The sequence below is a fragment of the Eubalaena glacialis genome, chromosome 3 (assembly GCF_028564815.1).
Source record: "Eubalaena glacialis isolate mEubGla1 chromosome 3, mEubGla1.1.hap2.+ XY, whole genome shotgun sequence".
In the NCBI taxonomy this organism is placed as follows: domain Eukaryota; kingdom Metazoa; phylum Chordata; class Mammalia; order Artiodactyla; family Balaenidae; genus Eubalaena; species Eubalaena glacialis.
This window is the reverse complement of record NC_083718.1, coordinates 159,082,944-159,108,567: the sequence shown is the minus strand read 5'-3', so window position 1 is coordinate 159,108,567 and position 25,624 is coordinate 159,082,944. Positions and strand designations below refer to the sequence as shown.

General features: G+C 58.1%; 3 protein-coding genes across 9 annotated transcripts in view; 2 read left to right on the top strand and 1 right to left on the bottom strand.

Moving 5' to 3' along the window:
• The first annotated feature begins 149 nt into the window (after window positions 1-149).
• On the top strand, window positions 150-10,609 carry B4GALT2 (beta-1,4-galactosyltransferase 2). Of its 4 annotated transcripts, XM_061186675.1 has the most exons (8): window positions 383-412; window positions 768-934; window positions 2,025-2,380; window positions 2,584-2,819; window positions 5,921-6,111; window positions 6,254-6,376; window positions 6,493-6,597; window positions 9,553-10,609. In XM_061186675.1, the coding sequence occupies exons 3-8, from the start codon at window positions 2,077-2,079 to the stop codon at window positions 9,701-9,703; spliced, it is 1,110 nt and encodes a 369-aa protein (XP_061042658.1). In that variant the 5' UTR covers window positions 383-412; window positions 768-934; window positions 2,025-2,076; the 3' UTR covers window positions 9,704-10,609. The 4 variants fall into 4 exon arrangements, with proteins under 4 accessions (XP_061042659.1, XP_061042657.1, XP_061042658.1 ...); XM_061186676.1 differs by lacking the exon at window positions 768-934 and having other exon boundaries at window positions 150-412; window positions 2,030-2,380; XM_061186674.1 differs by lacking the exon at window positions 768-934 and having other exon boundaries at window positions 326-412.
• A 451-nt stretch (window positions 10,610-11,060) lies between these two features.
• On the top strand, window positions 11,061-14,778 carry CCDC24 (coiled-coil domain containing 24). Of its 3 annotated transcripts, none has more exons than XM_061184326.1 (8): window positions 11,061-11,332; window positions 11,551-11,726; window positions 11,868-11,984; window positions 12,679-12,753; window positions 13,330-13,384; window positions 13,857-13,926; window positions 14,038-14,116; window positions 14,199-14,778. In XM_061184326.1, exons 1-8 carry the CDS (start codon window positions 11,207-11,209, stop codon window positions 14,434-14,436), a joined length of 936 nt encoding a protein of 311 aa, XP_061040309.1. In that variant the 5' UTR covers window positions 11,061-11,206; the 3' UTR covers window positions 14,437-14,778. The 3 variants fall into 3 exon arrangements, with proteins under 3 accessions (XP_061040309.1, XP_061040311.1, XP_061040308.1); XM_061184328.1 differs by having other exon boundaries at window positions 12,676-12,753; window positions 14,038-14,115; window positions 14,202-14,778; XM_061184325.1 differs by having other exon boundaries at window positions 12,676-12,753.
• Window positions 14,779-15,427: 649 nt separating this feature from the next.
• SLC6A9 (solute carrier family 6 member 9) overlaps window positions 15,428-25,624 on the bottom strand; it is a 30,885-nt gene continuing 20,688 nt past the window's right edge. For both annotated transcript variants that reach the window (XM_061184323.1, XM_061184324.1), the window contains 9 exons: window positions 21,005-21,137; window positions 20,675-20,809; window positions 20,475-20,578; window positions 19,840-20,077; window positions 19,615-19,749; window positions 19,409-19,508; window positions 19,219-19,319; window positions 16,150-16,320; window positions 15,428-16,028 (listed from right to left, as the gene is read on the bottom strand). In XM_061184323.1, the coding sequence (XP_061040306.1) occupies window positions 15,834-16,028; window positions 16,150-16,320; window positions 19,219-19,319; window positions 19,409-19,508; window positions 19,615-19,749; window positions 19,840-20,077; window positions 20,475-20,578; window positions 20,675-20,809; window positions 21,005-21,137 (1,312 nt within the window). In that variant the 3' untranslated portion in view covers window positions 15,428-15,833. The remainder of the gene's footprint in view (window positions 16,029-16,149; window positions 16,321-19,218; window positions 19,320-19,408; window positions 19,509-19,614; window positions 19,750-19,839; window positions 20,078-20,474; window positions 20,579-20,674; window positions 20,810-21,004; window positions 21,138-25,624) is intronic.

Here is a 25,624-nt window from a genome sequence, read left to right as displayed (position 1 = left end):
TCCGTCCCCTCGCTCCGTCGCGCTTGGCCGCCGGCAGGGGCGGGCGTCGGAGGCGCGCGGCGGGTACGGGCGCGCTGGAGGCGGGGGGCTGCGGGGGCGCGCGCGCGGGCGCGCGGGCCGGGCCTGCCCCTCCGAGGCGCCGTAGCGCGGGAGGGAGGTGGCGGCGCTGTGGTCTATCGGTCGGCGGGTCCGTGGGTCTGCCCGGCCGCCCGGCCCCGCCCTGCCCCCCGGGGCGGCTCGGCTCCATGGCCCGCGGCGGCGGCGGGAGGCGGCCCGGGGGCCGCGGGGGCCGCTGACCGGGAGGCGGAAGGCGGCGGGGCCGGGCCATGGGGGACGGAGCCGTTCGCAGCCGCCGGAGCCCGGAATCCAGCCGGAGCCGGAGCGGCGCCCCCTGCTGAGCCCCGAGCGCCGGGTGAGAGGGGGGTGCGCGCGGCCCCCAGCCCGGGGCCCCGAGATTCTAGACCCGGCCCCGCGAGGGGTGTCCCGAGCGCGGCCCCGAGATCCCCGCCAGGACCCGGTGAGAGTCGCTAGCGGCCGGACCCCGGCCTGGCGTCACCCCACCCTACCCCCATCCCTCGAGTCTCCTCGCGCCCCTCGGGCTCCTCTGCCCGCTCCCAGCCAGCCTCCCTTATTGTCCTCGCTCACCCTGGCCTCGTGGCGTGGGGAGGCGCTCCTCGCTCCCCTTTCCTCGGCCCCTACCCCACATCCTCTCCTCCAAGCCCCCTCCCCGCCAGGCTCCACACCCACCCTGTTTTCGCTGCCTCCAGGTCTCGGGATGCCACGTGTTCAGGCCACTCAGCCTTACAGCCCCGCCCAAACGCACCTCGCAGCCTGGCAGCCTGACCCAGAACCCCTGCCCCGGAGGGAGGGGTGGGAGTATTTGCACATGGGTCCGGGTGTTGTGAGCTGCCCGGGAGCCCGTCTGTGTGACTCTGTAAGTCCAGGAGCGGCGGCTTTGTTTGTGAGTGCGTGACTCGTTGTGTTGCTGTTACTGTCACCCAGGCGTGTCTGTGACTCTATATGTAGTTCTGTGTGTATCTGAGTGCAGGTGACTGTAGCTGGGACTGCGGGTGTCTGTGTGGTTGTGTGATGCTATGTATCTGAGTGAGACTCACCCTGCTCTCTGAAGCACTGCCAGAAGTGCCCCCCCAGAAGTGTTGCTGCTGTGTTGGACCCACAGTTAGAGCCATGGCCCACGCAAGACCCTCTCCTAACATGCTGTCTCCAGGGCCCAAGCGTTCCCCTTTCTGGGAATCAGAACCAGCAGTGCTGGGCAGGCCCCAGAGAGTTCATCCCAATCCTTGAGGTCTTATGGGAGGGGTGTCTGATGCCCCACCCTGTATTTTGACCTCTTGCTCCAGAGGGAAGGGATCCCATAAACATCTTGTTCTAATTTGGGCCACCTGGATGCTGAGGGCCACTTCCCAGCCTGGTCCCAGATGGCCTGGCTTGCTTGCCACTGGAACCTGTCCAACCAAACCACTGCCCACCATGTTCCCCAGAGGACTAAATGAAGTCTTGAGTACAAAGCGCTCTTGCATGGTAAGTACTCAGTAATTGGTCTCCCTCCCCCAGACCAGGAGTCCTGGGTTGAGGATGCTGGCCTGTGGGGCGTTTGTTCTCTGGGGCACAGAGAACACATGTGGGTCTATACGTAAACGTGTTTCCTTGTTCAGGTATGAGCCAGCGTGAACTAGAGGTCACATGTCCATGTTCTTGGGAATCCATGGGGTGTGTGTGAAGTCGGGCAATAAGGGCATGTACCTGAGTGTGAGGGTGGATGAAGCTGTGCTTGTGAGTGTCAGTGAGGATGAGGAAGGAAGACATTGTGTGAAGATGCGGGAGTAGTGAGTTGCCAGGGACTGTTTGTGTGTATTTGCAGGTAGAATGTAAGTCGAAGGGTGTGAGCAGGTAAGTGTGAGGATGCGGGTCTAAGACTGTGAGCGGTGCGCAGGAGGTGGGTGGGTGGCCTAGCCTCTCCGGCCCTGACCTCCTGGGTCTGTTTCTCTCCTACCCCTGCTCAGGCCAGCAGCCGGATGCCCGGGCCCATTGGGCGGGCCAGTGGCCGCCTGCGGGATGAGCAGACTCCTCGGGGGGACGCTGGAGCGCGTCTGCAAGGCCGTGCTCCTACTCTGCCTGCTGCACTTTCTCGTGGCCGTCATCCTCTACTTTGACGTCTACGCCCAGCACTTGGCCTTCTTCAGCCGCTTCAGTGCGCGAGGCCCCGCCCGTGCCCTCCACCCAGCCGCCAGCAGCAGTACCAACTGCTCTCGGCCCAACGCCACCGCCCCCAGCTCCGGGCTCCCCGAGGCTCCCAGCGCCCGGCCGGGCCCCACGGCTCCTGTCCTGCCACCCTGTCCTGACTCGCCGCCTGGTCTTGGTGAGACTGCAGGGTGGGGCTTGCCTCTAGGGGTGGGCAGGGGACTGGGGGAGTGGAGTCTTGACCCACGGGGGTGCCAAGGGTCTGGGTGTGTTGTCAGAGGGCTGTTCCTGGGGTTCCCTTGCCCACCCCAGGCGGAGGGAGAGGGCTGGTGTCCCTGGGTTCTGATGAAGGCCTGATTCCTGCCACCGTCCTGCCTGCAGTGGGCCGACTGCTGATTGAGTTCACCTCACCCATGCCCCTGGAGCGGGTGCAGAGGGAAAACCCAGGCGTGCTCCTGGGCGGCCGCTATACACCGCCCGACTGCACGCCAGCCCAGACGGTGGCGGTCATCATCCCCTTCCGACACCGGGAGCACCACCTACGCTACTGGCTCCACTATCTGCACCCCATCCTCAGGCGACAGCGGCTGCGCTATGGCATCTATGTCATCAACCAGGTGTGCTGCCTGCGGCCCCCAGGCTGGCCACCAGCCACCAGGGAACCCACGAGCACCCGTGGGTGAGGGGCCCACATACCTGCTGGTGCAGCCACGGGGTTGGGGGCATTCGTGGCTGCTCGTCTGCCAGTGGTTGTGCGGACACGTGTACGTATGTGTGGGGGCACGTGTATGGCATTGCGTGTGTAGGCAGGTTTGTATGTGCATTCAGGGGCGTGCATGTGTGTTAATGGTGGTGTGCACACTGCCAGGTGTGTGCATGGCCTCGATAGGGGGTGAGCGCCATTGTCTACCCGTGGTAGGCCCCACCCACGGGAGTGGCGGCTTAGGATATGCTGGCTCTGATATGGAGGGCCCCAAGCAGAGGGAGAGTTAGACCTGAAAGAGGGATCAAGTCTGCCTTAGGGCCAAGTGCTGAGCACAGCTGAGATCCAGGAATTCAGCTCAGGCTCTGAGCCCTGCCATGGGCCTGGCTGGGGCTGGCTGCTGGAACGTGGAGAGGATCTGATACAGGCCCTCCTCCCCACAGAGAATTCCCAGACTTGAACTTGGATCCCTTTAGACTCCAGGACAATGTTGTGTGACTGGAGTTGGAGCAGGGGGCAATGGGACCACCAAAGGGCCTGGTCCAGCCCTGGGGTGGGAAAGCGACGATTGAGATGGGTCTTGAGGGATGAACAGGCATCAGCTGGCGGAGGGACTGGACGAGGCAAGCATTTTATGTAGAGGGACCTGGAGGCCCCAGGCCCCAACGAGAGAACTGGTCTCCTGTGTTTGGGAACTGTCCGCTGAGGGGTGGGGTCCAACGTGTAGGGTGGGTAACAGAGATGAGGTTGGAAGAGCTAGTGGAGGCCAAATCCAGAAGGGTCTTAGGAGGCATCTTAAAGAGTTGGATTCTAGCCTGAAAGTGATGGGGCACCGTTGTGAGGTTTTAATGAGGGAGTAATGTGTATGTGTGCTTATTAAAAAGATTGCTCTGATTGGTTGTGGACAGTGGGATGCAAGGGGAGCCTGGAGGCAGGGGGCCTGGTTGGGAAGAGGCTACGATGTTCAGGAAGGAGGTGGTGAATGTGCATACGAGTCGGGCAGGAGTCGTGTGGGTGAGGGGAGAGATGTGACACTATAGCAGAGAGTAAGGAAAGAGAGATGCCGGGACATCTCGAGGGTTTCTGTCTTGACTGTTGGCAGTGTGGATGCCTGCGCCTCTGAATGAGATGGGAACATAGGATCTGGGCCAGGTCTGGGGGTGAGTGCGACTCTGAATTCTTTTTTGCATGTGATGAATTTAAGTGCCTGGGGGAAGTATAAGAGGAATGTTCAGCAGGCAGTTGGACAAATGAATCGACCTAGGAATGAGGTCTGAGGTGGAGAGGGATCTGGGAGCCACCAGTACACAGATGATGGTCCCTAAAACCAGCAATGTCAGCCTGCCCAGGGGGGCCTGGGAGCTGAGAGGAGAAAGCCAGAACATAAGGGAATGGGTGGAGAAAGAGAGAACACAGAGGCCACGTGGGTTGACCAGAAAGGTTTGAGGAGACCCAGGAGAGCTTGGTGTCCCAGGAGCCTAGGAATAAGCGTCAAGAAGGGAGCGTGGCAGCTGCATGAGCGCTGCTGGGGGAGTAAGGAAGGATGTAGACCAAGAAGCGTCCAGTGGATTTAGCAACAAGGTGGGCCCAGCGAGAGCCATTTCAGGGGCCTGGTGGGGGCGGAAGCAGATTGCAGTGGGTTGCAGAAGGAATCAGATTTGACAAAATGCAAGTAGCCAATTGGAGACAACTCTCGATCAAAAAAAACCCCCTCTGCTGAGAAGGGAAGGCAAAAGGTAGGGCGGTGGCTAGAGGGAGGGCTTTCTTTGGATGGGAGAGAAATGAGCATGTTTATGAGCCCTGTGGGAGAAACCTAGGGCCCTGGGGTGGTGAGAGAGGTTAGGAAGGAGTGCCAATGAGCCAGGAGAAAATGCACAGTTGCTCCAAGGGCTGGTGGGAAGGTTCAGGGCAAGGAGGAAAGAGAGCAGGTGGGGCTGGGCCGTTCAGGGTCCAGAGGAGCAGCTCCCACCCCCTCGGGCCCAGGCTGGCTGGTGAAGAGGAGGGGCTACTCCTCCTCTCCTTCCAGAAGGGCCCACTTGAAGACCAGGAGCCTCTCTGGCTCCAGCCTGGAGATCATGGGTTGGAGCAGGGGGCTCAGGGGCCAGCCAGCTCCTTCCATGGAACCCTCCTTGCTCTGGCCAGAATTTGGAGCTTGGGGCTACATGGCCAGGAGGCCGGCCTCAAGGAGACCTCGTCCCGCAGCCCATGTCTCGGGGGATCCCAGGCTCACTGTGCTTGGCATTTTGTTGGGGAGACAAGTGAATTGAGCCTGGTCCCGTCCTGGTCCCAGAGGCTGCCCAGGGAGTTGGATGTGGATCTACATGAGCCAGAGGGGACAGGTGGCTGAGGCTCAGTGGCTCAGTCCTTGTGGTCTCTGCATCTTAGATGCTGGTCATTTGGGGGCATTTATTGTTCATCTCACTCTGTGACGTGCTCAGTAGGGAAACTGTGTATTCAGGGCCGGTCATCTCTAGGATCCGCACCAGCACAGAGAAGACGCCTGGCACCAAGGACAGGGCCACCTGGCATGTTTGAAGGAATGAATGAAAAGAGAGCTCTAAATTGTAACAGTTGGAATGGACCCTGGCATAAGGGAAGCGCACAGGAGGAAATGAGTAATTATACTGGGGCGGGGAGGTTTGGTGACGGAGGCCTTTCCAGGCATGAGTTTGATAAGCAGAGAAGGAGAGCATTCCAGGCAGAGGGAACTGCTAACACCGAGGCCTGGAGGCAAGAAAGAGTCTGGCATGTTCTGGGGTCATGGAGGAATGTAGTACAGCTGGGCCTCAGCATCTGAGGGCAGTGGCCAGAGAGAAGATGGAGTCAATTCCTGAAAGGCCTTGCAAGGCCAGGTCCAGGGTAAAGAGCTGGCCTTGATTCCTAGAGTCTGGGGGCCCCGATGGGGGCAGGTGGGGGTAGTACTGGGCCCACAGGGACCGCGCTGGATGGTGGTAAAGTGGCAGGTGCCTCCAAGTCTCAGGCCCAGAGCTGACCTGTCCCCTCCACCAACCCCAGCACGGTGAGGACACCTTCAACCGGGCCAAGCTGCTCAACGTGGGTTTCCTAGAGGCACTGAAGGAGGACGCCACCTACAACTGCTTCATCTTCAGTGACGTGGACCTGGTGCCCATGGATGACCGCAACCTGTACCGCTGTGGCGACCAGCCTCGCCACTTCGCCATTGCCATGGACAAGTTCGGCTTTCGGTGAGGGCTCCCTTCTCAGGTGGACCCAGGCCTCCCCACCCCACCCAGGCCATCGCTCCCAGCCCCAGTGGCCCCCTTGCTGCCGGGCCTCCATCTGGAATCCCCTGAGGCCCCTCACTGATGCCTGCCTTCCGTGCCCTAGGCTGCCCTATGCTGGCTACTTTGGAGGTGTGTCGGGCCTGAATAAATCCCAGTTCCTGAGAATCAATGGCTTCCCCAACGAGTACTGGGGTTGGGGTGGTGAGGATGACGACATCTTCAACCGGTGAGTGGGGACAGGGTGGGGAGTAGACTGGGTGCTTGAGGCGGGGGTGGCGCAGACCGGGCGGGGCTCTTCGCCCTTCCTGGTGCCTGCTCCAGCCCGGCTGTCCCCGTCCCCAGGATCTCCCTGGCTGGGATGAAGATCTCGCGCCCAGACGTCCGCATAGGCCGCTACCGCATGATCAAGCACGACCGGGACAAGCATAATGAGCCCAACCCTCAAAGGTGACCCCCAGCGCCCTCGACCCCAACCGCCCCGGCCCCTTACTCGGTAGCGGTGATGTCCCAGTGCCACTGACACCCAGAGGTGATCCCAAGGTCCCCAACCCTTGACTTCTAGAGATGACTCCCACCACCCCGATCCCTGTTCCCCAGTCCCCAGCTCAGCCTCACCCCGTCCGGCTCTCACCCCTGGCCTGATTCCTAGAAGTGACTGAAGTTTAAAGGCAGGGCTTAGATCGTCACTGAGTAGCTTGCATTCCTCTCGGTGCCCTCACAGACCTCACTTGTGCCAGAACAGATAGGACGAGAGATAGCAGGCCCAGGGCACAGCTCCAGGGCCTGCGGACCCAACAGAGGTGGCCCGAGCAATGTGGGGTGGTAGTGGAAGTCGTTGCTGAGCCCTCTGAGATTGGAGTAGGTGGCTGGTCTCCGAGGAGGAAGCAACATTGGTGTCTGATGCTGGGTGGGAGAAGTGCCTGAGGGCATGTGAAATGTAGGGGCAGGGGGCGAGAGGGTGCAGAGCAGTCAGACCCAGTCCCAGCTGGATAGCCCGTGTGAAGTTCATTCTAGGCAGGGAGGCCGGCAGAGGGAGCACAAGGTGATCAGGGCAAGGTGCTGTCCTGGCAGAAGAGGGAGTGATGGTGGGAGGCTTCCTGGAGGAGGTGATGGTAAACTGGAGTTTGAAAAGAGTTATTCATTCTACAAATATTTGTCACACACCTACCCTAGGCACAGTGCTATATTCACCAGGCTGATGGAGGAGGCCAGTCCGGATAAAAGGAATAGTATGTGTAGGAGTCTGGAATGTGAACGTCCATTGTATACGCTGAGAGTCTGAAACTCTTCAGTCTGAAGGCTGGGAGTGACAGGAGAGGGGGTCTCTGCTGATCCCAGGTTGGGAGTTTCACTTTTGTCCCAGAGGCGCTGGGGAGTCATGGAAGGGTTTTCAGCGGGGAAGGGGCAGGACCAGATTTGGGTTTGGAAGGACCACCCTTTGAGTTTGAAGAAGGTGAAGGGCTGGCAGAGCTGCTGGGTAGAGCAGGAGGAAGCAGACTAGGCCCAAAGGAACTGACGGAGCCCAGGGGGCATGTGGGTGTGACGCCGCTATGGCCCCACGGGACCAGTAGGGATGTTCTGCTCTGAAGCCAGTGTGTCAGAGTGGGGAGGGAGGCGGCAGCACTGATGTAGGGTTGATCTTTGGCAGAAGCATGACGCACCAGGCGTCCAGGGAGCTGATGAAAAAGCAGTTCAGATAAAAACCATGGTGAGCAGGGCAAGGACGACAGGCTGGGAGAAGAGGGGCTTCAGGGCATCTGAGGGAGAGCGCTCAGTGTTGGGATGGCTCTGGAGAGCGATCTGAACTGAGGTCAGAACGACTGGGAGGATCAAAACAGTTGGGATGAGGGTGGGAGTGGAGCTCTGGAAGCACCTGCCAGGGGCCATGGTCCTGTTGCAGCAATAGCGTGTCTAGGTTCCATCCTCAGTTGTGATGTCTGCCTTAGGTGGGGGAGTGGCATGATACCAAGATGTTTCTGGCTTAAGGAACTCTGTGGATGCTGGTTTCATCTACCTAGTTGCTTTTGCCTCAAATCTAGGAGTTCTGGATTCTTTTATTTATTTTTTTAATTTTTTTATAACCAAATTGACTCTTCTTTTATTTTTAAGTTTCATTTATTTATTTATTTTTTAAATTTATGGCTGTGTTGGGTCTTCGTTTCTGTGCGAGGGCTTTCTCTAGTTGTGGCAAGCGGGGGCCACTCTTCATCGCGGTGCGCGGGCCTCTCACTATCGTGGCCTCTCTTGTTGCGGAGCACAGGCTCCAGACGCGCAGGCTCAGTAATTGTGGCTCATGGGCCCAGCTGCTCCGCGGCATGTGGGATCTTCCCAGAACAGGGCTCGAACCCATGTCCCCTGCATTGGTAGGCAGATTCTCAACCACTGTGCCACCAGGGAAGCCCTAGGAGTTCTGGATTCTTCTTTCCCTCACCCTACATGTCTGGACCATCAGCTGGTCACATCAGTGCCACCCCCCCAAACATATCTGAGCTGGTCCACTTTTCCCTTTACCTCTGCCCTGGTGTGGCCTCCGTCCTCTTGCCCGGCTGGTTTTCTGTCTTCCCTCTTCTATAGTTCATGTTCCCTGGCCCTCCCTCCCCCAAACTGGGCGAAAAATCCCTCAGTGTCTTCTCACCCACAGAATAAAAAACTGCTTCCTCTGACTTACAGAGGCCTGCCCGTACATGCTCTAACCTCCCAGCTAATCTTACTCTGGTTTTTCCCCTTGGCCCATTAAGCTCTAGCCACTCAGCTGTGCAAATTCACATTTCCAGTGTAGGGTCAGCATGTGCTGTTACCTCTGCCTGGAATGCTCTTCCTCTGCTGTCAGCTTGATGGCCCGCACGCACCCCTTCCATGGCAGTCATCCTGGTCTCCCTCTCCTGTCTCCCTTAGCGTGCTGATGTCTTCCTTGTCTGTTACTTGTCTCCCTTAGTGGAATAGACTTGCCACGAGAGGAAGGACCTTGCTGTCCTGTTCATGGCTGTGACCCTGGTGCTTAGAGCACGCCTGGCACACGGGGACTGCTCAATAAATAGATGGTGAAGGAGTGACTAAAGGATGAGGAACAGAGAAGATGGCACAGAGATGATGGGTGTGAGGAGTAAAGATGATGCATACAATACAGGACACGTTGCATTTGAGGTACCTGTGGGGTGCCCTGTGTCTAGGTCTGAGATGAGAGAAAGATTTGTGAGGGTGTTGTGATTCTGGACTCAAGGGGGTGAGATCTCTTTTTTGAGGGTAGTTGCAAGAGTCAAAGGGCTCCAGGCAGGTGGAGGGGGCGACGAAGAGAACCGAGTCACCCCAGGAAGAAGCCAGGATGGCGTGACCCTTGGCCCCAGTGATCTCTGTTGGGTTTGGTGGTGAGCCCTGATCTGGACCCACTTCCATCCTATCTAGGTTTACCAAGATTCAAAACACGAAGCTGACCATGAAGCGGGATGGCATTGGGTCAGTGCGGTACCAGGTCTTGGAGGTGTCTCGGCAACCGCTCTTCACTAATATCACAGTGGACATTGGGCGGCCCCCATCATGGCCTCCTCGGGGCTGACACCAATGGACAAAGGCTACCAGTGCCAAGGATTGCCTGCCAGAGGACTGACCTACAGCCTGGCTGGTGGCTGCTCTGTGATAGATCCCCCAGGACAGAGACTGTGGGCTCTGTTTTCTGAGGGTCTTCAGTAGGCCCCCCAGCTGCACCTGGAAGTTTCAGAACCTACTTCGGGGAGCTTCTGTCCTGGGCAGGCCCCTCAAGTGTAGCCCTCTCTGGGGTCAACCCTTCTTCCTGCTCCTCCCTCCCCAGTTCAGCCCCCCTCACTGTCAGGGTTGGGCCAGCCCCTGCACTGCCTCGCCGAGTGGCCTGGGCCAGGTCACTCCACCTCTCTGTGCCTCAGTTTCCCCCCCTTGAGTCCCCTAGGGCCTGGAAGAGTGGGAGGTATGACTAGGGGGCAATGTCGCTTCCAGGGGGAATTCTCAGACCTGGGGATCCCCCATGCTCCCAGGGGAGGGGAAACCTTTTTCACTCAACATTGTAGGGGGCAAACTCTGGTGCACCCCCTGCTGAGGAGCAGCGCCAGGAGGGGACCAGAGGGCGTGCTGTGTCGCTGTCTGGGATCTTGGGGTTGGGCTTTGCATGGGGCGGATGGGGCTCGGATCCGTTGGGTTTCTGCCCCGCCCCCCCTCAGAGAGAAGGCAGTAGCCCCAGGGCCGGCTCGTGTTTGTACATTGCACAGAAACTTGTGTGGGTGCTTTAGTAAAAAACGTGAATGGAGCAGCCCCTTTGTCTGTTTGGGGATGGGGATCTGGATCCCTAAACCCAGACCTGGAGTGTGTTACGGGAGGGCCAGGGGGAACCAGGACAGCCTATCGGTCTGGCCCAGGCTGTCCTGGTTCCCCAGGCCCCTCGAAATGCAGTGGTTCGCTAGACTTCCGCCGGCTGGAAGGAGAAATGTTTACCCTGCCGCTGCCTCCCGGCCAGAAGAGACAAAGGAGTAATAAACCCATTGGGCTCAGATTTCTCGGTTCTTTCACCTGCCCTGAAGCCGAAAGGTGCTTGGAGTCAGGGCGGTGTGGATGGTTCGCACTCCAAAACCTACCAGGGCTGTGGGTTGGGCTTCACGAGCTGGCACCGCCCTGAAATGGGCGGGGGCGGGGCCTTCTGGTGGCGGGGCTTGGGGTAGCGGGCCCCGTTTCCCGGGTGACGGTCGCGCGGAAGAGGTGGGGCTAGGGCCCCAGTCCCGCGGCCTGGCTCCTGGTCCCCGGCCCCGGAGAGTCGGCCAGTAGCTGGGTAGAAGAGACAGCGCCAGAGATCGGCGGCTCTGGACCGGGCAACTCTAGCCGTGGGGACGGGCGGCAGAACGGGGTGGGGCTGGGGAGAGGCCGGCCCGAGAGACAGGCTGGGGGCGTGGCCTGCGAGACCAGGAAGGGGCGGGGCGTGCGTGGGCGTGCCCGGCACTGGGAGACCCGCGGTCTCCCAGTAACCCAGCTCTCCGATCAGCTGTCCGGCAGTCCGAGCGTGCGGCCGCGCGTTGGGGGGCGGCGGTGCGGACAGGCCATGCCTGGGGACTCCCCGCCGCTGTGGGAGCTGGTGGAAGAGCACGTTCCACTCCCGGAGCGGCCCGAAGTGAAGAGGATTCTCGGGGAGACGACGGTGGACCTGAGCCTGGAGCTGCGGGCAGAGGTGGGGCGTGGGAAGGTGGGCCCCACTCCAGGCCTATCCCACGACTTGGGCGATTTCCTCACCTCCTCCGGGTCCCTGGCTCTGCCCGGTAACTTTCGAGCTCTTGTCGGATCTCACTGTCCGCCCAGCCCTCTCCAGTTTAACTCTGCCCTGCCCCTCACTCCCCTAGCTCCCCTTCCTCCCCCCGCAGTCGCAAGGTGTCCCAGCTCTTCTTGCAGGTGGTGATGCTACGATCACTGCTCCGAGAGGCTCGATCCTTCCAAGCCCCTGGTTCGCGCCCCACCTCTGACCTCTCCTCCCTTCTGGCACCACCGCCCCTCCTCAGAGACCTCGTGCGCCAGGAACTGCGGCAGCTGCTCCAAGGTCTCCGCCGGAAGGCCATCTGTGAGGGCAGGTTGGAGCCTCAGACCTGGGGCTGGGCCCTGTCCCCAGAACTCAAATGGGCTAGCCCTGAAACTGACAAGGGGCCAGGGTCGCCTTTCCTGTGGTTCCCTGGAAGGAGCCCCTGAGTGTCCCCCGTGTGCACCTTCTGCAGGGACCAGACCCAGGCTTGGGTCCAGTATAGCCCCGGGGTCCTGCACTTTGCCTTGGAGGAGCCCAGGCGTGATTTGCCAGAGCAGGGGATATTCCGCCTGAGAGCTGGTGAGCCCAGGTATAGTGGTAGGGAAGGAGGGGTCTGTTCCCGCTTGGCAGAGGCCCCAGCCAACTGGCGGGTCCCACCTGCCGGCATGGAGGAGCTCCTGGTCTGGGACTGGACACTTCTACAGCCACTTGTTGTAGGGATCAGCACATGAGGGCTGCAGAAGCCCAGGAGACATGTACCAAGCTTGGAAGCTTGGTTTGATCTGGGTCTTAGAGCATGAGGAACAGACTTCCAGACAGATAAAAAGAGAAGAGCTTTGCAGGAAGAGGGAGCACTACACGCAGACATGGGTGGAAGGAAAGTCTTCATCCAGTGGTCAGTTGTTCCTCCGGCCTGCAGAACAGGTGCAAGGGCTGTGCTAGAGAGGGCTGGGGACTGCACGAGATAAATGAGCAGCAGCGTGTTCATCACTGAATGGCAGCCACTTAGTTCTCACACATCCTTAGGAAGTGGGTGATGTCCTCATTCTGCGGATGAGGAAACTAAAGCTCAGAAAGGATGATGGATTTGTCCAAGCTCACACACAGTGAAGGGTGGCAGAGCCCATTTGCAAACCCAAGCTCCAGAACTCCTCCTGTTAGTACCATCTTATGTTGCCTTTGTGAGAAAACACACAAAATTGTCTAGGAGAAATGGCATTTGTGTCCTGAAGGCCTGGGGTGAAGCAACATGGGAGAGTGATGTTGACTTCATCTGCCAGCAGCTGTCACAGGGACCTCAGCGTCATCAAGGACCAACTGAACGTGTCCCACGTTGACCAGGTTGCCGGATACCTGCGGTGAGGCCCCTGAGTGTGTGCAGTGGGGGTCGAGACAGGGAGGGTGGGATGGGGGATGGATCCTGACGTACTGGGACTATGAGGAAGGAGGAGGGAGGCAGCATACCTGATGGGGAGACCCAGGAGAGTAGGGCAGGTTGCTGGTGAGGTTGCTGCCAGGAAGTAGCCAAGTAGGGATGCCAGCAGGGGCCTTGGCCTGAGGACTTTTATCCTGGGGTGTGGGAGAGAGATGGACCACAGAAGAGTCTTTTAAACAGGGGAAGGGCTGTGATCTGGGGGAGAATGGAGGCAGGAGGACTTGCAGGCCCAGTACTGTCGTGCAGAAGAGAGAATGGGGCCCCCCAGCGTGGGCGCTGGGAGGCGGGCAAGGAGAGGACACATCCTGCCCAGGAAGAGGCTGGCGGGGCTGCAAGGCTGTGCTGGGATTGCACTTGGGCAGCAGAGGGAGAGGTGGGCTGAGAAAGGAGGGCCTAGAGGGAACTCCTGGTAAGGCTGGAGGCTGGGTCTATGTGGAGGGCTCTGCTGTGACCCGGGCCTGCAGCACTGCTGCCGGTGCCGCACTCCCCCATGTCCCAGGGCCCTCCTGGAGGAGGAGTGTCGCAAGTTGAAGAGGGAGATTGCCATCCTGCAGGTGAGCAGCAGCCCTGGGCCTCCCCACCCCCAGAGCCTTTCTGCTGAGCCTAGACACACCCGTCTCTCACCTGGTGTGTGAGATCCACATACATGTGTGTCTGTGTGTGCCAAGATTGTGTGAGTCCTGTGTCCATTTCTCCTGTATGCACACTTCTCGTACGTGTGAATACAGATTCTGGTTGAGTCCCTAAGTCCAAGGTTAGCACTTCTAGATTAACCTGCTGGATTTGCCCCTGGTCTTTTGCCTCCTTCTCTTCCCCATGTCTGGGTTCGGGCCTGCCACTACCTTGCCAAGCTCAGCTTTTCAGGGAGGCTGGTGTTCCTCTCAGGAGTGTCCTCAGGTGGCTGGGATGAGGAGGCTGCATGGGGTGGTTCCTGGGCCCCACCTTGGGTATCTTGGCCTCTGCATCCCGCCCCGCCCCGCCCCGCCCCTGCCGTAAGGCTGGGCACTGAGCCAGCTCTCCCTGCAGCGCCACCTGGAAGAGGAGTATACAGGGGCCCCTTGGCTCTCTGAGGCAAGCCTAGAGCCCACCCTGGCAGGTGAGGACCCTGAGCAGGCCCCAGAGCACCCAGCCTCCCGTCCCCGTCCCGCTCTTGTACACACACCCTGGAACTGCTGAGCGCTGTGTCTCAGCTAGACCTCTCCTCCAGAGCTAAAGGAACAGAAGGCAGCCATGCAACAGGAGCTGCGGGCACCTCCGAGGCCTTCCTGTGTCTCCCCCGGTCACAGGTAAACCAGAGCAGGTGGACAGCTGGACGGGGTGGGCTAAGCGCAGGCCACGGCCCCCTCACAGCTACTCCCTCCTGTTCAGGCTGCGGCCCTTGGAGTCCTCCAGCCAGGGCCTCGGACCACTGCCTTGCCTCCGTGGGGCTGCTGGAGTTTGGGCCAGGCCTCTCCAGTGCCACCTGCCCTCTCCTCCTCTGGAGCGCTGCCCCAAACCTCAAGGCCTGGCCGCCACCTGCCGCTGGGGACGGAAGCTTCAGTGCAGCCCCAGAAAAAGGCCAGCTTCCACTCCGATGTCCAGTGTGGCGCCCCAGGCCCCAACCTGAAGGGCTGGTCAGGAAGGAGACTTCCGCTTCTGCTGGAACTCGCCCTGTCTGCTGCTGACACCTCTCAGCTGCCATGGCCCAGCCCACTTCAGATCTAGTCTTGGATGAGACCTCACCAGGATTCCAAGGCTGTCTGTCTCTCTAGCCCTCACCCTACCCCCTCGCCTGGTCCTTGGTGTCTGGTCCTGACCATCACAGCCTTTGGCCTTTCTCTTCCCAGGCATCCCTCAAAGGCCTGGCAGGAAGAGGTCTCATCCCAGCCCTGACTCTCGTCCCCATGGGGGACCCAGACAAAGCACAGCAGCAGCGCAGAGACAGGAATAGAAATTTCATTAAAATCTATGGACTTTAAAATCCTAGTGGTGCACGGATGGGCAGGGTTGGGCGGCGCACCGTTATTGCTACAGAGGATTAGAGGCGGCTCTTCCGGGGTTGTCACTGCACAGAGGGGCACAGAGGACGGACAAACGGATACTGCAGGGCTTGGGGGAAGGAGCTCTGGCTCCAGAGAGGGGGTGGGGCACGCCGGCTGGGACCATTTGGCACGTGAACAAGGGCAGCCCATTTTGGGAAGACTGGGCCTTTAGCCTGGCAGAGGGAGGGCAAGGGGGTGTCATGTAGGGTCCCCTTCCCCAGGGCTCTGGGCTCAAACCTCCTGCTGAGCATCACCCCACCCCTATCCCCCAGAAACGAGTTCTTTGGGCAGGCTGTTGGGTCATGGGCCTCTGCTGGCTGGCCCTACAGCCAGTGCTGGGAGGCGGCGCAGAGATCCCAGAGCAGCTGAGTGAGGTGCAGGCAGGCCTGGAAGACAGATTGGGCCCGAGGCCAAGGGCAAGGGGGTGGCAACCACAGATAATACAATTTTTACAAAAATAATTACACAGACAAACAGGGCTGGGGTTACAGCCTGACATGTAACACTGCACAGCCCCCTAGCCCCTTACCCTGCCTCCAGGTAGGAAGATCCAAATCTGCCTGGGCAGAGGCTGGGGTCTGCTCTGGGGGCAGGAACACTGGTCAGGAGGCTGAAGGCTCGGGGAGGGGGACAGGTAGGGGGCCCACCCAGAACCTTAGCTCAGGGCAACGTGTGGGGGCATCAGAGGCCACATAAAGTCCAGCTGCCTCCGGAGACCTGGCCTGAGACCCCTCCAAAGTGCTTTGGGCCCCCCAGCAACCCTCCCATCACTCACGCCCCCCAGCTGCCATCTTGGCATCCAAAGGACCTGTAAACACTAGGGACACGAGCACGAATGACCACGCTAGCAGTGGTGGCCAAGGTGACAGGAGCCGCCCTGGTCAGGGCGTGGAGGGGCAGGCGGTGACACCTGTCCACCGCCTCCCCAGTCTCTGTGGCGGGAGCACGGGGTGGGGGTGGGGCACTCCCCCGGCAGTTGTGCTCATATCCGGGAGTCCTGCAGACGGCTGGAGCCGTTACTGCCCACCGTGGGGATCTGGGCCTTGTCCGGGTGCAGCGGCTGGACCTCAAGCCCGTCTTCAGGAGAGGGTGGAATGGTGAGGGCATAGCGCCCAGTTCGGTGCTCCAGGAGGGCGGGCCCCCAGTCTCTGCTTGGCTTGGTTGCATTTTTCAGACGCTGCAGGAGAGGTAGGCATGGTTGGGGGCAGGGTGGGCACGGTCATCAGAAGGGAGCCCTGAAGCCCCGTCCATCCACCCCCTCCTGTTTCACCTGGCTGCCCCCTACCCCCATCCCTCACCTGGAGGAGGGTATCCCCATCTGTGCGGCAGAGCTGGTACAGGGCGTAGAGTGGAATGCAAATGACAGAGGACAGAGCCATGAGGAAGCCGATGGCCACAGCCCAGCCTGGATACTGGTAGTCGTTGTAGGTAATTGGCTGGTACTGGATCACCGTGAAGATGAGAATGAACTGCAGAGAGTGGGGGATGGGAGTGGGCGTGAGTCCTGCCCAGCCCCACCCAGGCCTCAGGCCTCCTATCCGCACCCTCTCCCTCCCTCTCCAGTTTCCCTAACTAGAAAGAGGCATTTTGGGGAGGGCAGGGGTGACGTCAGTGTTTGGGTAGTGGAAGAAGCTGGTGGAACCAGGGGTCCAGGGTATGATGGGCAGGTGGCCACGGTGGAAGGGGAGAGGTCTGTCTTCTGCATAATCCTGAAGCAGCCAGGGAGCCATTCAGCTGCCGTGGCCCTTGGAAGTCAGTTCTGCTCAAAGACTCGCAATGGCCCTGCATTGCCTGCTGAGGTAAGGCCAAATCCCTGGCCTTTAGGGCCTTCTCCACCTCACATCAAGACCTCGGCTTATCTTTCTGGCCTTACTGTCTCAGTGTCTCTGCTACACCCAGCGTTTCCCACCCTTCATACTATGGAGGATCCTCTTTTGCATCTTCCTCTGTCAAACCCTATGCAAATGCCACCTCCTTCAAGAAGCCTCCACTGATTTCCAGTCTCCTCTTCCTGAAAGGGCTTTAGTGGCATTTTCCATCTACTAAGCATTTTATGGGTGTTTCCCCCAGACCTGGGAGCTCCTGGGATTGCATCAGCTCTGGGTCTCCAGTGCCCAGCACGGTGCCTGGCACAATCTCGTGTGCTGATCTGAACTGACTTATGCAAGGAGGTGGGAGTAATGGGGGAGAGGAAAGGGCAAAGTCCTGCCAGTCTGTGGCTGTGGAGACAGTGACAGACAGCCTGGGGAGGCTCCAAAGGCTAGAAATCATGAGTGTCAGGCTGGGGATGCTCTCGGGAACCGCTTTGGAAAGAGATGAGGGACATGGGAAATAAAGCCTGGGGTTCCAGCAACGAAAAAACTAAAGTTAGCAGAAAGATGGGCAGGTGGCTCATGGGCCACCCAGAGAAGCCGGGGCAGTGGGTGCCACTTGCCAGGAGGGCTCAGCATCCACCCTGAGCCCTCATCTGTGTCCTGGAGCTCAGGCCCCTCCAGCCTTCTGGGTGACCAAATTCTGGAAGGCAAGACCCATATCCATTGAGGGGTGGGTGGGCCTTTCTGGGACGCTGCACACAGAGGAGCTTAGAGCAAGTTTTCTGAATGGAATTAGATCCTGATCTAAGCTGTGGATAAATTCTTAAAAAAAAAATTTTTTTTGAGTTTTTGGCCACACCCCACAGCATGTGGGATCTTACTTCCCCGACCAGGGATCGATCCCACACCTCCTGCCTTGGAAGGCAGAGTCTTAACCACTGGACCGCTGGGGAAGTCCCAATAAATTCTTTATTTGAGCTGATAGAAGGATGGAGTTTGTCAAAAAAGACCTTTTCAGCAGTATAAAGAAGTAAAGCCCCCAAAGAAAACCAACGGCCCAGAAACACGTGTCCACAGAGCCTGGCATCCTCACCTGAAGGTGACTCCAGCCTGGCTTTCTGGGCACAGAGAGGGCGCTGCCGCCTTTGACTCAATCTCGCGGAGACACTGGACCCAGGGCCCTTCCTGCCTCCTGCCCTGCCTGGGCGGTGCCCTGGGTCTCCAAGCAGGGCGGCAGCCTCCTGGGAGCCGTGGAGGATGAGCTCGCCTGGGGCAGGTCCTGGGCCAAAGCCACAACCCTCAAGGGCACTGCGCTTGGCTGGCATCTACCCTCCCCTCCTCCCACCACTTACAGGAGACTTCCGTTGCTCCTGTTTCAAAGCTGGGCCAGTGGCCAGAGCTGGTGCCTGCGCCAGGCTCGGGAAGATCCCACAACCCATGTGACGGAGGCCTCAGCCCTCAGGGGCCTTTTATTCAGAAACATGAGCCAAAGTGGAAATCCGGTGCTGACCTCTCTGTGGCACACAGGAGCTGGCATGATGGGGGCATGACTCCGGACACTGCCCTGGCCACTGGGCTGACCCCTCTGTCACTCAGAGATGGCCCTGCCTCTTCTCTGTGGAGGGACCATTACACTAGCAAATCCCTTTTGCCCCCCACTTCTCACCCTGAGCATAAAGGAGCAAAATCAGAGGGTTTTTACCACCCCTCCTCCTGCACTTCTTTCTAGTGTAGCACGGGCCCAGCACACAGGCTCCAGATCAGACTACCTGCTTTGCATGAGGGCTCTGCCTCTTAGAAGCTGTGTAACCTTGGATCAATTACTTAACATTTCAGTGCCTCAGTTTCCTCATCTGTAAAGTGGAGATAATAACGATACCTTGGAGAGTTGTATCACATGACTTGATATATGGTTCCCGGCCACGGTGGGATTTCCCTCCACCATTTCAGCTCCCTGATGGGAGTTTCCCAGGTGTTGAATACTGGTGGAAACCCAGAATTCCCCCTCCCAAGCCGGCCCACTCCAGTGCCTGGAAGGCTTACGAGGGTGTCCCGGATCCTGAGCTGACATCTGACTTGTACAACCTGCTTCTGGAACATGCATTCACGCCACATACCCTGAGTACTCTGAGCACCTCGGCTATCAGGGACTGGAGACAGGAGCTCAGCGAGGCTGACGGAGGCTGACACCAGTGTCAATCATGGTTCCCGAGGCTCCTCTGGGAATGCCAGGTGGGAACACCAGGGAGGGAGGGCCGGCTCTCAGCTGCTGCGAGCCTGCTTTCCCCTTCCGAAGCTGGGCACTGTCTTCAAATACAGGGCCCTGTGCTTTCTTCCTAACCCAAGGCCAGGGCCTGGGTGGTTCTGAGTCTCCACACACCTGTCTGACTCTACGCAACCTTGCTCAGACTCCCAGTGGCCAGATTTGTGTGGGTGTGGAGCCTCCATGGGGAGCTCTGGCCGGATGGATGGGCTCTTGCTCTCCCTTTGCTGGTTCCCAAGAGAAGGACGCTTGCCACAGGGCAGCAGGGGAGGGACCACTGACGAACTTACAAAGATGATAGCTGGAGAGACGAAGCGCCAGCAGATCTGGAAGAAGAGGGGCGGTGGGAATCCCAGCATCATCTGGATGTCCTGGAAGTAGTTGTGGTGCCCTGGAGAGAGGGAGGTCAGCAGGCCCGCAGGACAGCGTGGGCAGGCCCAGGGCCGGGACACAGGAGGCCATGTAAGCTTGGGCACTTACCGTAAATGTACATGATGGACACACACATGATGCAGGAGATGACGACCAAAGAGAAGCTGGCCGCGTAGTTGTCCATCAGCAGCAGCCAGTAGATGCCTGCCTGCGGGCCAGTGGGCAGCTGAGTCCAGGGTGCCCGAGGCTACACTCCCCCCTTGTTAACCCCCATACCCTGGCAACTCCGGCCCAGCCTTTCCCTCGGTTCTTACCTGGCTGGTGAGGGGGATGCCCAGCAGGAAGCCAGCCACAGCCACGCCCAAGGTCACATAAGTCTTTTTCTGCAGGATCCACTCATCCCCTACCTCATCCACAATGGCCGTGACCAGCGTCTCTAGGAGGCAGAACTGCAGGATACAGCCATCAGAGCAGGGGCCTGACCCCCGCCCCGGCCTCCGCCCTCCCCAAGCCACAGGCCCATGTCCTGCACCTCATACCTGAGTGCCCAGCCCCAGCAAGATGAGCATGAAGAAGAAGAGCAGGGACCAGAGCGGGGAGATGGGTAGCAGGGTGAGGGCCTCAGGGTATGCCACGAAGGCCAGGCCAGGGCCGTGGTCTGCCACGCGGGACACGTCCACACCCAGGTGATTGGCCATGAAGCCCAGGATGGAGAAGATGACAAAGCCGGCATAGACGCTGGTGGCACAGTTAGTGATGCTGATGATGACACTGTCCCTGATGGGGAGGAAAACAGGTAGAGTCAGGACACACAGCTTAGTTCCCCCTGCCCGATTTGGGCCAAGAGACTTGGAGACAGAGAAAGTTCTAGGAACAAAGGTGCCCCCAATCTCTTTTCTGGTCTGCTCTGGGCCTCTTTAAGTGGGCCTGAGGCTCTTGAGTCCTCACAGACCCCTGGGGCATCACTGTCTTCACTTCTTCTCTCTTCTGCCAAAGCTCTGCAATGACTGGACCCGGACCCAGCGTTGCCAGGATCTCAAGGCCGTGAGTGGAAGGGAGGGCCCTGGTGGGCCAGGAGGCTGCACGGGATCTGGTGGGTCTGGGGAAGCGGGGGTCAGGCTGCAGAGAGGGTAGGAACTGGGGGCAGCCCCAGGGCTAGAAGGGAGAGTCTCACCGGTAACAGTTGTTGTGGAACTTGTTGTAGGAAGCCATGGTGATGAGGCCGCCCCATGCGCAGCCCAGCGAGTAGAAGATCTGGGAGGCGGCATCCCCCCAGACCTGCGGGAGGGATGGGCCGGTGAGGACCTGTGGTCAGAGGCTGGCACCTCTCTGCTTCTCCCCGTCCCTCTAGGTCCCCCTCCGTTCACAGCCCACCTTGGCCTCCAGGATCTTGTCCCACTGTGGGGTCAGGTAGTACATGATGCCCGTGAAGGCTCCTTCCAGGGTCACGCCACGGATGAACAGGATGGTCAGCACCACATAGGGAAATGTGGCCGTAAAGTACACCACCTGGGTGCGAGAGGGGCCCCGCTGGACTCCTTTGGGCTCTTCCTGCCCCCTCAACCACCACTGGTCCTCTGGTCCCTCTTCCCCTCCCATATCCTTTCATCACTCCCCCACCCACCCCTCCACACACAAAACCCAGGTAGGGGAGGCAGGATACCTCTGGGTGGGCACAGACCCTGCTGGGGGAGGGGTACTTACTTTCCCTGAAGACTTGACCCCTCGGATGAGGCAGAGGAAGACAACCACCCAGGAGACACCCAGGCAGCCAAGGAGGGGCAGTCGCACCTCCCCGAAGTTTCCGATGTCATCTGACAGCTTCAGCACATAGAGCCTGGAAAGGGGATACTTCATCACTGATGGCCAGCCCCACCACCCAGCAACAAACTCCCAAGGCCAGGGCCCAGCCTGGCAGCTCCCTCCTTTCTCACGAAGTCCCAGCAGCTGGCTCATGTGAGATGGGAGCGTCTGTGAGGCGCCAGCCCCGGCAGGCCCAGCCCCCTCTGCCTGCTGCCTCTCCCAGGACCCTCAAGGGCACCTGCAGGCCACACCCTTGTCCTGGGCCAGCCTCTTCAGCCTCTGGGTGTGGAGGTCTCCCTGTCCCTGCTCAGACCCAGCCCAGGCCCTTGCTTGTGTGTTTCTCCCTTCAGGAATGCCCTCTCCTCCAGACTAGACACACCCTATCTGGCATCACCTCCTCCAGGAAGCCTTCTGTGATCTTTTCACCCACACTAGTCCTCCAGCTCTGATGAACAGAGGGAGGCAGTGGAGGACTGAGTAAAGATGGAGGCTCCAGAGCACGCAGGCCCAGACTTGAACCTACGTATGTGTGGCTCTATCTGGAGCCCTGTGCCATGCCAGCTGTGCTCTTTCAATCAACTGGACGTTTATGTGCCAGGCCCTTGCTAGATGCTGGGCATATAGACCTGGATCAGGCATTGCCAGGAGGAGTGTCTCAACCCCATGGGGAGGAGCACACTGGAAGTCTTCCTGGAAGAGGTGAAGCTTGAGCCAAAGTTTGAGGGATGGGGAGGAGGTGGGTGAAGAGGAGTGGAAGTGTATGCCAGGCTGAGGGAATAGCACGCAGCAGGACAGGGGTCAGGAACCAGCACAGCCCCGCCTGGGCATGTCAGTAGCTCAGGAAGGCTGGAGGAGAAGGGGGAAGGGAATAGAGAAGGATGAAGATAGGAAGGGACCAGACCAAGAGAAGCTGGGAAGTCAAGGCTGAGAAGTTTGGATTTTATTCTGAGAACAATGAGAAGCTTCTGGAGGGTTTTTAGAAGAGCACTCTCAGGGTCTCTCCTTGGCTCAAAACCTTGCAGCAGCTGCCATCTCTCGCCATGGAAAAACCAAAGTCCTTACGGTGGCTACAGAGCCCTACATGATCCATTACCCCCTAACTGCCATCTCTCGGATCTCCTCTCCTCCTGCTCTCCCCCTTGCTCACTGCTCCAGCTGCACTGGGCTCCTTGCTGTTCCTTAAATGTGCCGGGCATGCTCCCACCTTTGCACATGCTATTCCCTATTTGGAGTACCCTTTCCCCAAATCTCCACATGTCCACATGGGTGTGAGACCTGTGCAGGCACACAGGACCCCATGCTTAGAAGGGCCTTGTGCTTGGTTTAATGCTCTGCCACTGTCATCTTGAAATTCTTAATTCATTTGAACGAGGGGCCCCATCTTTTCATTTTGCACTGGGCCCCACAAATTATGCAGCTGGGCTTGTCCACATGGCTCTCGCCCTCTTTACTTCCTTCAAGTCTTCACTCAGGTGTCCTCTTTGCAAAGGGGCCTACTCTGGCACACCTGATTAAACCTGCCACCCTGGCCCCAGCCTGGCACACCTTACCCCCTTCTCTGCTGTATTTTCCTCCACAGCACATCTCTTTCTATCACACTGTACATTCTACTATTTAGTTTGTCATCTGCCCTCTGAAGGCAGGGGTTTTTGTCTGTTTTGTTCACGGTTGTGTCCCCCAGTGCTTAGCACAGTGCCTGGCACAGAGCAGTGCCCAATAAATATTTGTTGAATGCATGAATGAATGCACATCATGGAAAATGGACTGAGAATTATAAAGGGGAGAACCTGGAGGGGGACCGGCTTGGTTGCTGGAGTTGTCCAGGCTAGAAGTGATGAGCAAGAGACAAACTCTTGAGCCTCAGTTTCCTCATCTGTAAAATGGGCATCATAACACCAACCTAGGATAATTTGTAGAGAAATTTAGGTAAATACAGGCTCCTTTCTTTCCCTTCTTTCAGCAAGGGTCTCTCAGAGTAGCTCATAGGCTGTCCTCTAGTCTTAGCTATTTTTACTTATTTTTTTCCAAATCAGTTCTCAAACCTCATGACAACATGTTTAATACCTTGCGATGGGTTGTCACTCTGGCCCCTCATGGGACAATGTTGCCAGGCCTGGGACTTGGTGTTTGCTTGGTCAGCCTGCCTGGCTGTTAAGACTTGCAAGCACCTTGTCCTGCCTCCTCTGCCTCAAATCTTCCCCCAGGCCGCCGTACACATTGTGACCTGCAGAGGGCGCTGTCCAACACGCCCCTCTCCTGTCCAACTCCCTCCACACCGCTGGTTCATTCAACGGGCCAGGCCCTGAGCTGGAACCTTTCCAGGCTGTTAGTCCATGGGGGAACCAAAGACAAAGGGATGGAAAGGTTCCCCCCAAGGAGAGGCTCCTGGACCCCTGCAGCTGTGCTTTCCAATCCTTTTCCGTTCGTGGCACACAGAAAAAATATTTTTCGCTCGTAAGGGCAAATCGACAAGGTCACTCAAAGTTGAAGGCAGCAGGGCTGGGGACTCTGGGCTGCCCAAGTGCCACCGGACTGGCACACTATTTAGGGTGCATCGAGTTGGGAGGCTCTGCCTTCCAGAATAGCCATCGGGTCCTACTGCTACAGCCGAGAGTCGCTTTACTTTAAGCAACAGCGTTCAAAGTAAAGAAACCATTTCTTGTTCAAAAGACTTTTTAAAAACTTTGCTAATTATATCTGTTAAGCTGGTAGTGCTTTATAGTATCTTTTATTGCAAGAGTCCAGCATATAATACGAGGGCTGAAAGAGTTTAGAAGGCTAGCCTGGGAACTAAATAATGAACTCTACCTTTCTTTTTATGGTACCGTATTTAGTGTTTTGTTTTGGTTTTGGACTATGTGCTTTTGAGATCAAACAGCTAACCTTAAAACTGTTGGAACCCCACATATTTACAAGTTGGCTCTTGCATAATATCTCTGGAATTATTCTGCATTATTTTAAAATTTCCCCAACCAGATGGTAAACACCTTGAGAACAGGACACCCTAATCTATTTCACTGCATCTCCAGCAGTGGCTATCACTGTGCTTACTGAGCACCCATCACTGTTCCTAGTGATTTATGTTGCATCTTTATAACAACAAGAATGATGTTGTTAACCACGCCCGCTTAACGGATGAACAGCTGAGACTTAGAGAGTTTTGGTGACCTCCCAAGTCCACGCAGCTGGTAAGTGGCAGAGCCAGGATTTGAGTGAGGTCTGTGTGGCTCCGGGGCTGCCATGAAGACACCGGGAGAGGGGTGCTGGGATCCAAGTCCCACTGGGTGTCAGGTGTCTGCTGGGGAGATGAGAGGGCATGTCCTGAGCTTAGGGCCTGCCTAGCAGGCGTTAGACCAGCACACAGAGGACTGTAAGACAAGATTGTGAAGTGGTGGTGAAGGAGGGGAAGACTGTGGGCCAAAGGGTGAGCAAGAGGCAGACGTGGGCTCAGAAATCTGCCCTGGGAGCTTCTCTTGCTTTAGAGGAGTCACTTAATCTTTCTTTTGACTTGTTTGTTCACCTGTAAAATGGGAATATTTTATAAAACCTGCACCCACTACCTAACAGCATTGCTGTAGGGCTCAAATGAGATTGTGCAGCTTTTCAGAGGGGCGCTGGAGAGTGAGGACCAAGAATGCCTGTAGAGTATCATTGGCCTAATTCACACCAGGCACCAGGCACAGAGAGGCATGTATATCCTGACACAGCATTGCTGCCTAGTTCGTTAACCTCTGACCATAAGTCTCTGAATCTGAAAAACAGGGATAATATCATATAAGAGAATATGCCTGGCACATAGTAGCTGCCCGAGAAATGGGGGTGCTTGCTCGCCTCACCTCCTTGCTGATGCCATCCGAGGCAGCCCTCTCAAGGGTCATTTCCCCAGGCTCTCCAGGAGGGGGCGGCAGGGAGCCATCCTTCAAGGAAGGAGTCCTGCCTGGGATAGCGGCTCCTTAGGGATGCCTGGCTCCAGCCCTGGCTGAGGAGTAGAGTTGAGCTGGCCACCCTGTGGACCTCCTGACCCATGGCTAGTTTTCTTTGAGGGAAATTCCCCTCTAGTTGCACTGGATAAAATCTCGTGAGCTTTGCCCTGCAGTGGACCCACCCGTCGGGGAATCCCTGGCAGACGGCCCCTGGGGTGAGAGCTTCTGGAGCATCTCCAGTGTATGGGCGGGGCACTGTGCTTCTGGGAGCTTCCAGAAGGTTCACCCCCAGTCTAGATCAAGCTGCCCAGTCCACACCATGCCTCAAATATAGCAGAACACCTAAATGGGCAGAGTCTGTTTCTTACTCCCCGCTCTGTCCCCACTCTGAGTGCAGGGCCTGGTACCTACTAGGAGCTCAGGAAATGACCTGTCCAATGACTGAATGACTGAGTCTGCCCAGAGGTAAATTTGCCCACCCCTTACTGGGAGGCAACAGCTCTGTTGTCTCCACCACGAGCCTCAAGGGCAGTAACCACATCTTAACCATCTTTGAATGTCTATAGCCCAGCACAGAGGTTGGCACAGGGAAGCTGGG

Excerpts from the sequence above, each read along its gene's own strand:
- CCDC24 (XM_061184328.1), top strand. The coding sequence starts at position 11,207 with ATGCCTGGGGACTCCCCGCCGCTGTGGGAGCTGGTGGAAGAGCACGTT. Across the intron at positions 11,333-11,550 it reads GCCTGGAGCTGCGGGCAGAG|GTGGTGATGCTACGATCACT; the intron begins GTGGGGCGTGGG and ends CTCTTCTTGCAG. Across the intron at positions 12,754-13,329 it reads CAGGTTGCCGGATACCTGCG|GGCCCTCCTGGAGGAGGAGT; the intron begins GTGAGGCCCCTG and ends CCCATGTCCCAG.
- B4GALT2 (XM_061186676.1), top strand. The coding sequence starts at position 2,077 with ATGAGCAGACTCCTCGGGGGGACGCTGGAGCGCGTCTGCAAGGCCGTG. Across the intron at positions 2,820-5,920 it reads GCATCTATGTCATCAACCAG|CACGGTGAGGACACCTTCAA; the intron begins GTGTGCTGCCTG and ends CACCAACCCCAG. Across the intron at positions 6,377-6,492 it reads GATGACGACATCTTCAACCG|GATCTCCCTGGCTGGGATGA; the intron begins GTGAGTGGGGAC and ends CCCCGTCCCCAG.